Source organism: Vicugna pacos, chromosome 23 (assembly GCF_048564905.1).
Source record: "Vicugna pacos chromosome 23, VicPac4, whole genome shotgun sequence".
Classification (NCBI taxonomy): Eukaryota; Metazoa; Chordata; class Mammalia; order Artiodactyla; family Camelidae; genus Vicugna; species Vicugna pacos.
Genome location: NC_133009.1, coordinates 16,400,790 through 16,411,359, shown reverse-complemented (window position 1 = coordinate 16,411,359; position 10,570 = coordinate 16,400,790). Strand labels below are relative to the sequence as shown.

The 10,570-nt window shown below is 40.0% G+C and overlaps 1 protein-coding gene across 1 annotated transcript in view; it reads left to right on the top strand.

Annotated features, from left to right (window-relative positions):
- The first annotated feature begins 6,250 nt into the window (after window positions 1–6,250).
- HMCN1 (hemicentin 1) overlaps window positions 6,251–10,570 on the top strand; it is a 400,921-nt gene continuing 396,601 nt past the window's right edge. Inside the window, exon 1 of the mRNA XM_006198786.4 lies at window positions 6,251–6,934. Within this exon, the coding sequence (XP_006198848.1) occupies window positions 6,667–6,934 (268 nt within the window). The 5' untranslated portion in view covers window positions 6,251–6,666. The remainder of the gene's footprint in view (window positions 6,935–10,570) is intronic.

The window sequence follows — 10,570 nt, the reverse complement described above, 5'->3', positions numbered from 1 at the left end:
AGATTCATAGATCAGCCTTCTAACCTCATAGAGACAGTTTGTAATAACAAAAGCAGAAAAAAAAAAAGCTAGGATATATTGTTATTTCTGGGCAATACCCTGACTTAGGCATCACTGTCTTTTTTACCCAACGCTTCCTATTCCTACCCTGGGACGTGCCTTCTTCCTAACTCAATCACTTTCTCCCAATTTACATTCTTGGTGTTCTCAGCTAACTGCCTGCCAACGTCTACTTTGAGGGACTCATTTATTTTAAAGTGTAAGTAAGATTTCCATTCACAGGGCTACTTTGCCTTCAGAGATCTGCATTTCACCAGAGATCAAATTTTATTGAAATGGAGTGGGAAAGCCCAAGTCTCTCCTGTGTCCCAGATCATACAGTCATCAATTACATGAGACTAAAGTGGAGAGATGCACCGGGATTATAGAAATTAATGTGTATTTCTACATACATACATACATAAGTAAAAATGCCTTTTGAGACATTAAATGTTCCTTTCCTTTATCACCCATCTTTCCTCATCATGGTGCCTTGTGGACCTTAAACATGTCCTTAAGTGCTACCGTCCACTTAGATTTCAGGAAGTTAGCAAAGCTACATAAGACCCTCTATAAATAAACAAATAAAAAAGCCTCCCTAGTTATGTGTCCTTTCCAAATCATTGTTCCCTCAGTGCACATACACATAGCTTCAAACTTTTAATGCTTTGTCTTCAAATAAATATAATGGTAATAATAACACTAAACTTTCCTGAGTACTCGCTGCCCCACCAGGCACTTGTCTAAATGCATTATATGCATTTTTCCACTTTATTCTCAGTCAGAGAAGGACAGTGATTCCAGAGAGATGGGAAACAAATGAAGCAAGTCCTATAATTGCCCCAGGGTACCACCTTCAGAGAGTTTCCAGGCCATGGTGTGTGGAGGTGAAACCAAAGTGGAACCCTGCAGGCTGCCTGAGTCAAGCAGATGGAGCTGAAAGTCCAGGGAGAGTAACACAGCTAGAGTTTGCAGTAGAGAGGATCTGAAGGAGCTATGGAGATAGAAACTCCAGAGATCTGAAGGGGGTCCTCCTTGTGGACTTGGCTGAGTACTGACCAGCATATGCATATGAGGAGAGAACCACTAGGAAGGATTCAAGGCAGCTCACACAGGGATGGGGACAGATCTGTCCCCACCAGGCAGACTAGCAAATCTCATGATTCAAAGAGTACTGGGTAGAATACATGAAAGGGTCTTTTCCCAGTGATGGGGAATAATTCATCCTAGCTGAATACTGCTTTGGTCTGACCTAACAAATTTTACTTACTTATTTCTTTTTATTGAGGTATAGTCAGTTGACAATGATCTGTTAATTTCTGGTATACAGCATAGTGATTCAGTTATACGTGTGTGTGTATACATATACATACATACACCTTTTCATATTCTTTATGCACTATTACAAGGTATTGAATTAGTTCCCTGTGCTATACAGTAGGACCTTGCTTATCTATTTTATATATAGTAGTTAGTATCTGCAAATCCTGAACCCTTAATTTATCCCTCCCCATCCTCTTTCCCCCCCAGTAACCATAAGTTTGTTTTCTACGTCTGTGAGTCTGTTTCTATTTGTACATAAGTTCATTTGTGTCCTTTTTTTAGATTCCACATAAAAGTGGTATTTTGTTTTCTTTTTCTGACTTCACTTAGAATGATGTCTCCAGGTCCATCCACGTTGCTGCAAATGACGTTATTTTATTCTTTTTTATGGATGAGTAGTATTCCACTGTGTATATGTGTGTGTATATATATGTATGTATGTACATATGTATATGTATATGACAACATTGGGGTGCATGTATCTTTTTGAATTAGAGTTTCTTCTGGATATATGCCCAGGAGTAGGATTTCTGGATCATACAAGTCTATTTTCAGTTTTTTAAGGAATCTCCATACTGTTTTCCATAGTGGCTGCACCAAACTACATTCCCACCAACAGTCTAGGAGGGTTCCCTTTCCTCCACACCTTCTCCAGCACTTATTGTTTGTAGACTTTTTAATGATGGACATTCTGACCAGTCTGAAGTGATACCTCATTATAGTTTTGATTTGCATTTCTCTGATAATTAGCGATAGTGAGCATTTTTTCATGTGCCTATTGGCTATTTGTGTGTCTTCATTGGAGAGATGTTTAGGTCTTCTGCCCATTTTTGGATTGGGTTGTTTGCTTTTTTGTTATTGAGTTGTATGAGCTGTGTGTATATTCTGGAAATTAAGCCCTTGTCTGTTGCATGGTTTGCAAATATTTTCTCCCATAGGTTGTTTTTTTGTTTTGTTTATAGTTCCCTTTGCTGTGCAAAAGCTTGTAAGTTAGGTCCCATTTGTTTATTTTTGCTTTTGTTTCTATTGCCTTGGTAGACTGCCCTGGGAGAGAACATTGCTAAGGTTTATGTCAGAAAATGTTTTACCTATGTTCACTTCTAGGAGGTTTATGCTGTTGTCTTATATGACCTAACAAATTTTAAAAGTGAGTCCTGAAAGAATCACTCTCTCCAAATAACTTTATTTTGTCCCAGAACAAAGCTCAAGAATATTTATAAAAGTACAGAAATATCTAGTATGAATTCATAATGTAAAGGTAAAATTCATAATATCTGACATCCAATCAAAAATTATGTGGCCTGAAAGGAAACAAGAAAATGCAGTCGATAACAAGCAGAAACACTGATCAGCTGAAACTGACGTAGCACTGATACAGATGTTAGAATTACTAGCCAAGGACATAAAAGGTTATTATAACTGTATTCCAGATGTTCACACACTTAAAAGGAGACATGAAAAATATAAAAAAGATCCAAGTAGAATTTCTAGAGATTAAAAATTGCAGTGTCTGAGACGTAAGGGACACTGAATAGGACAATTGTTAGAACAGACAGTGGAGAAGAAAAGATTACTGAACTTGAAGAAATAACTATGGAAACTACCAAAAATGAAACATAATGAGAAAAGAAAATAATAATTTTCAAAACTGAACAGAGCATCAGTGAGCTATGTAACATCATGTAGCCCCAACTATGTGACCTGGGGTCCCCAGAGAAAAGGAGGTAAACATATTTGAAGGAATAAAAGCCAAAAGTTCTGTATTTGATGAAAACTATACACTTAGAGATGCAAGAAGCTCAACTATCTCTAAGTATAAGAACTACAAGGGGAACCACCTCAAGGCACATCATCATCAAATGGTTCAAAATCAATGACAATAAGAAAACTCTTAAAAGCATCAAGAGAAAAAAAAGACCTTGTTTATACAGAAGGACAAATGTAAATATGATAGAGATTTCTCACTGGAAACAACACAAGCAAGAATACAGTGGGGTAAGATCTTTAAGGTTCTGAAAGAAAAATAAAAAACTGCAAACCTAGAATCCTCTATCCAGCCAAACAAAAACAAAAAACAAGCAAACAAGAAAACCCAAACCAAAATAAAAACTTTCAAAAACAAAGATGAAATAAAGAATTTTTCAAACATACAAAACTGAAAGAATTCATTGCCAGCAGAGCTTCACTACAGGAAATATTAAAGCAAATCCTTCACGGAGAAGGAAAATGACATCAGATTTGAAAACGTGAGTCTACACAAAGAGGTGAACAGCACCAGAGGTGGTAATTACATGGATAAATATATTAATTTTTTAAATTAAATATCTTTAAAAGATAATTGACTACTTAAAAATAACAATATAGTGTGGGGCTAAAATATAGTAATGTAAAATAAAATGGAAGACAATAGCAAAAAAGTTTAGGAGGAATGTAAGTATATTATTCTGAGTGTCTTTTACTATAGATGAAGTGGTATAATACTACATGAAGACTGATAAATAAAAGATATATACTGTAAAACCTATAGCAAACACTAAAATAAAAGTTATAGCTAATAAGCTAGCAAAGGAGTTAAAAATAGAACCATAAAAAATTCAATAAATCCAAAATAAGACAGAAAAATAGGAAAAAAGAAACAAAGAACAGATGGGACAAAGAAAATAAATAGCAAGATAACAGATTTAAACCCAACTTATCCATAATTACATTGAATGTAAATAGTCTAAATAGCCCAATAAAAAGCAGAGATTATTTGCATAAAAAAAGCAAGACCCAATTGTATGGTGACTACAAGAAACAAACTTTAATATAAAGACACAAATAGGTTAACAGTGACAGAATGGAAATGATATATCATGCTAACACTAATGAAAAGAAAGCTGGAGTGGCTATATTAATTTCAGACAAAGCGTATTCCATAGCAAATAACATTAACAGGAATAATGAATGTAACTTCATAATGATAAAGATGCCAGTTAATCAAGAGGACGTAATAATCTTAAGTGTTTATGCATCTAATTACAAGGCTTCAAAAATGCATGAAGCAAAACTGCAAGAAGAGATAGGCAAATACACAATAGTAGTCGGAGATTTCAACACCACGCTCAATAACTGATAAAACAAGAAGGCAAAAATCAGTAAAGACACAGAAGATTCAAGTTAACGCTATCAAACAACTTGACTGTACTGACATTTATAGAACATTCTACCCCACAACATTCTTTTCAAGTGTGCTGGGAACAATTACCAAGATAGCTCATTTAATCCTTATAAGGTAGGAACTATCATTATTTCCACTGACAGCTGAATCAATGAAAGCATGAAGAAGTAGGTAACTTGCTGGAGATACACATTTATTAAGTGTTACAGCTGGGCTTTGAACCCAGGCTCTCTGACTCAGAACTCTTAATCACCAGACTACCATCTCCCTTGAACACCTGGAACAGCTCAGCTCTCAGTGAAATCTCTAGAATTTCTAATGCAATCACTTTTAAATAAACAAAGGGGGTAGGCTACTCAAACAGCGTTTTCTAAATACTACTTGGACAGGAAGTATGTTCCACCTCTCCTCTCACATTCCCACTTAGCCCAAATGGCCAGTCTGCTTCCTTTAACTGACATGACTTATAGGTATCATAAACTCAGGTTCCAGAGTTGCTGGGTCTAAAAGTGAAGACAGTTGCAGACCCTAAAAAGCTCAGGGTAGCTGGCTCTTCCTCAGGCTGCCTCCGTGTTGGTTGGGTGGTCTAACACACATTCCAACTCGAATCAAGATGCCTGCTGGCCCCTTGTTTAAATGCCAGGATCCAGATAAGCGCTCCTTTTGCAGGATGTAAATACGTTTTTACTAAAGAGAAGCAAAGAATCCCTGGCTTGTGGTTTATTTTCTTTGTCCACCTTACCTCTGTTATTAGTACCATAATGTATATAATAATTACAACACGGAAAAACTTTGTTAAGTTTTCCAGGGCGAGGTTTCCTTACTTATCAGCCAGAAAATGCCATAGAAGGGAACACCTTTTTAAGTGAACCTTTGGCTGAGACTTGGCAAATGGGTGTTCTATGGGAGGAAATGTGAAACAAGGGTATTACTCTGCCTCACCATGCTGACGGGAGGATTCAAACTGCCCAGCAAACACGAATCTTGAAATAAAAAAAAAAGACTTTTCTCTTTAATGTGCTCTCTCTCCCCTCCCCTTTCCTTGCCCGCTCTCGCTCCTCATCCTTTTGCACTGAGCTTCCATCCTGTATTCGCATCCAGCTTCTTTCCCTTCTCCCATCTTTCCTAACTACAATCAGTGACTCCCCAGTTCCAGCTGTCTCTCTGTTCCCTTCACAGCCCTTTGCCCTTTCCTCCCGTTTCTAGCCCATCCAGCTCTCTCCTCCCTCCCTTCCCCACAGCTCCTCAGTCCCTGAGGAGTTCAAAGAGTGACAGAGTGGCTGCAGCCCAGCTGGGAGGACTTCCCAGCTCCCTCTCCCGGCTGGGCTCAGGACGGGTGGCTGGCCTGCGGCGTCTCGGCTTTTTGCGGGAGCGCGGAGGGTGCGGATTATTTAAGAGGTGTCTGAAGCAGCCTTGTACACAATAGAAAAGTACAGTTCCCTTTGTGCTGGTTAGCGTGGTGTCCCTCGGCTCGGGTCTTTGCCACACACTCTTGCAAGCCGTTGTTTACACTGGGCTTTTGGAGGTGAGGAGCAGTGCGGGTGGGACACGGGGAGCGCTTCCCTGGGACTGAATCGACCCGAGAATCAGCGGAGGGAGAAGTCGCCCTGCGGCAGGCGGGGCAGAGCCGAGGAACCGGGCCTCCGCTGGCCAATCAGGAGGCGAGGCCGAGCCCGGCTTCCCCTCCCCTCCCGCTCGCCGGCGGGCGCGCGCAGTGGAAAGTTGGGAGCCGCGGCGGCTGGCCGGGCGCAGAGCGGAGCGGCGGCGGCGGCGGCGAGGGCGGCGAGGGCGGCGAGGGCAGCGGACTCGGCGCGGCGCCGCTGGCTCGGAGCGGCCCCCGGGGCATGGGCCGGGCGCGCCGCCCGCACTCCGCCACACGCCGCCCGGGCCCGGGCACTCGGCCGTCCCGGAGGAAGCTGCGTCGGGACAAAAGCGGCCGCATCTCTGGCCGCCCGGCCCCTGCAGGGGTTCGGCTTTGGTGCTTGTCCCCATCTGATTCTCAGCCCCAAACTTTTTGGGAGTTCAAAGAGATTTCAGAAATCGAATGAATTGCCCTGAGAAGAAACCTGCTGCCGGTTGTTGAGGTGGGAGTAAGCACAGGGCTTAGGCGCTCAGGAAAAAAAGAAAAAGAAAAGAAAGACAAAATGAGTTCCTGGGACATTGTCCACACAGTATTCCTGTTCGCTCTTCTTTATTCTTCCCTAGCTCGGGATGCAAGCCCCCAGTCAGACGTCAGGGCTGAGGAAATTCCCGAGGGGGCCTCCACCTTGGCTTTTGTGTTTGATGTGACTGGTTCCATGTATGATGATTTAGTTCAGGTTATAGAGGGAGCTTCCAAAATTTTGGAGACGTCTTTGAAAAGACCTAAGAGACCTCTTTTCAACTTTGCTTTGGTGCCTTTCCATGATCCAGGTAAGGGAGAGATTTATTCTATATTATTTCTTATGCTTACATTTATTTCTTATGCTATGAAAGTGTCAGGAAGTTTCAAAACCATTTTTTTTAAATGTAGCTGAATACAATTGTAACAAAGAATTGCTCGCCTGCATCTGGGTTTGCTCTGTGATACCTACTTAAGTCTCAGCCATGTGGATGGCTTGTTTATAGAGTGCTTGTGAGGTGGTACCCAAACCTGGAAATGTGGAGTTAGGAGAACCAGAGCAGCGACATCACAATAAGAGTTAAGTGATTTAAAAAAAATTTTTTTTTAGAACTAAAGAATGTTTAATTAGGAAGGCAGACTGGGACATGGGTATTCCGCAACAATGCTTTAGGGGCTAACATCCAGGTTGAGAGCGTTCTCAAGATAACTCTCAAGTAAGGGGGAGAAAAACCTGTGTGAGACAAGGGAGGCTGTAAGTAATAACTACTAATGAGTTGAAGAGACGAAAGTAAGAGAGAAGCCATTCATTTCTTAATTGAATCTATTCACCTTTGCACCAGACCATCATTAGTTAGGTTCACAGATAATTATAAACATTATGTCCATGTTTTATCCATTAGAAATGCATGCAATTTGGTATGTCGGTGCTCTTTAAAGGTAGGTGAAGCAAAATAACTATTTTTTTTTTTGCCCTAAAGCCATGGGTTTCAGCTGCTCCAGTGTAATTTGATCCTCTTTGCTTTTTTCAGTTTCTCTTTAAAGTGGCACCTTTCTGTGAGGCATATAGGAGCGCTCATTGTCATCCGCCAGGGTAGCATTGCAGAAGGAGCCCTGGGGCTGGCTGTCTAACATCCACCTGAGTTTCATTAGCACAAGTCCCTGCCCAGTGGAAGAAATAAAGCATTAGTTTCTTAAAAATCCTCCCCCACTGTTTTCTCCCACATTTTTATTGAAATTCCCTCTCTTCGCTGGAAGACCTTTTCACAGCCTCTTCACAATGAGAGCATGATATTGAGAAGCTCAAATTCTTGTGCATTTGACAAACATATATGCGTTCAAATTACTGCTAGATATTCGATGTGGCAGGTTTCAGCCATTAAACAAATTGGCAGGGGGAGAAACTTAGAGGGAACTAGAACTCTGGGTTTTTTTGTTCTTCAAATGAAAAAAAAAAAACTACCTATTCTCTTCCAGGATATACATATATTTTAGTAATTTTTACATTGATTAAACGTGAGATGTTCTTTATATTTGAATAAAGAGTTGAATAATCAGTTATGTTTGCTGCTTTAGTGAGATACCTAGTGTGTTTTATATATAATGTTTTAATTTATTAAATGTCAAGATTCCAGTTGTGATGCAGTTCAAGACCTGTTATTTTGAAATAGTCTAAGTATGTTTCTTCTATAGGGTGAATCTGAAGTTGGCTAAAAAATAAAGCAAACATTTTCTCTAACACCACAATTTACTTTCCTCCAAAAACTCTTATGAAATGTTGCTGTAAACAGAGCACAAAAATTGCCTCAAGTCATAAGGGCAAACTACATCATCATGATATTTTGATACGGTGTGAGGACTTATTTGAATAAACTGTATTGTGACGTGCTGTCTTCTGGTTGTTACCAAATGGGAAAGTTTGTTGTAGTTAACGTTCCTATACTTCAGTAGTTATGATTCAGAGTAGAGGAAAGTTGGAATGCTAATAACAAATGATTAATAAATAAGAGCTAATAAACAAATGATTTTGAAGTAAATAGTATGAGAAAATGATTAATTGGTTCCATAAAATTAATGGTATAATTCAGCAAAATTATTAATTTTATTTCCATTGTGATTCAAAGTAGAGAGAAGCAACCAAGTGTTATCTAAGACTATTTAAAGTATTTTTGAAGAGAAAGGGAAATAGAAATCAAAAATGGTAATAACCTTTAGTTTACTAGCTCACTGAATACTGTCTTTGTGTGACATTTTTGGTTTGTGCGTTTGTACAATCATTAAGAGTTTTTGATTCCCTGGTACTTCTGATTGGTGATCAGCTTGGAACCACCACTGGACAGAAAGGGCCTTGAATGGGGGTTGGCTGTTTTAGTGAGTGACATTAGAAAACTCTGTCTATATCTTGTCTAATTTAAACCATAATGGAAAAGAGAAAAAAGGTCTGCCTTTTTGAATCTGTTTCCTCAAACATGTGATGAGAGAACTGGATTTGAACGTCTCTAAGGTCACTTCTAACTGTACGTTTTATGACTGACAGTTTTACCTGTGGTGGTTTCTCACGGTCCCTGACACATATTCATAAAGTTGATACAACTGACAGGCAAAGAAATGATGTGTGGAATTTAATATAATAATTAGTAACCTTGACTGCTTACAGCTTTTCACAGTCCTTTGAGATCTGCTGTTGCATTTAGCTAGATGAAATAATTAATACGATCTGCGATACAGTCTCAGGCATTTGATCAAGACCTTTAGGCCTTTGTAGATGATTGCTTTGGATCTCTGCATTGTAGTTTGGGGCAAGATGTGTTTCAGATGAGGGTAGGAATTAAAATATATGGAAAATATAGACATTCAAGAGGAGTAAGTCTAACAAGTTGACAAGGAGGTGATAGAATCACTCAGAAGATGTGCATGTAGGAAGCTAATGTTGGAGGACCAGCTGCATACTCATGGTAGAAGGAAGTACCAGAGAGGACCAGGCTCATGGCAAGTCAAGGCAACTTTCTAATGCTAACTCTGCTTAAGATGGGTTTCCCACTTCCATAATCATGTTTAATGTATTAATTTTTAAAACAGATTTATTGAGATATAATTCCCTTACCATACAATCATTCACTTAAAATGTACAGTTCTGTGGATATGCAGAGAGATATGCAGCCATCACCTTGTCAAGTTTGGAACATTTTTCTCGCTTCAGAGAGAAAACCTGGGCCTTTTAGTTGTCAGTCCTCCAGCCCCCATATCATCCTCTTCTCAGTGCTAAGCAATACTAATACCAATACTTTTGTCTCTGTGGATTTTCCTATTCTGGACTTTGACATGAATAGAATCATAAAATACGTGGTCTTTTTTGGACTGGCTTCTTTCACTTTAATGTTTTTAAGACTCATCCATGTTGTAGCGTGTTTATTCCTTTTTTATGGCCAAATAATATTCCATGTTATAGATATACCACATTTATTTATCTTTTAATCTGTAATGGATATTTGGGTTGTTTCCACTTTTTGGCTGTTATGAATAATACTCCTGTAAACATTGGTATACAGGTTTCTGTGTGGATATTATGACATTATGATTTATATGTGATATTGTGATTTATAGTAAGAAATAAATACTTGGTCTTTGTTGCCTTTTCGGGCATGGAGCTCGCTCTAGGGGTACCCCTGTGTGGGCTGCATGCACCCTCTGTTGTGGGTGGACAGACATTGCTGTGGCATGCTGGTGGGTTGGGCTGACCCCTGGCCCAGCCAGCTGTGTCTCTCCACTGTGACAGTTGTGGATGCCCAGGTAGATGGGGCTGGTCCCTGTCCTGGATGTCTCTGAGGTCTGGCTGTCAGTGCATCGGTGTGTTGGCTGTCCCCTCCCACCCTGAGGGGAAGCTACTTTGGAGGGGTCAGTGGTGGTGGGAGCCAGGTTGGGCAGGGCAGGTCCTCTGAGAAATGCTG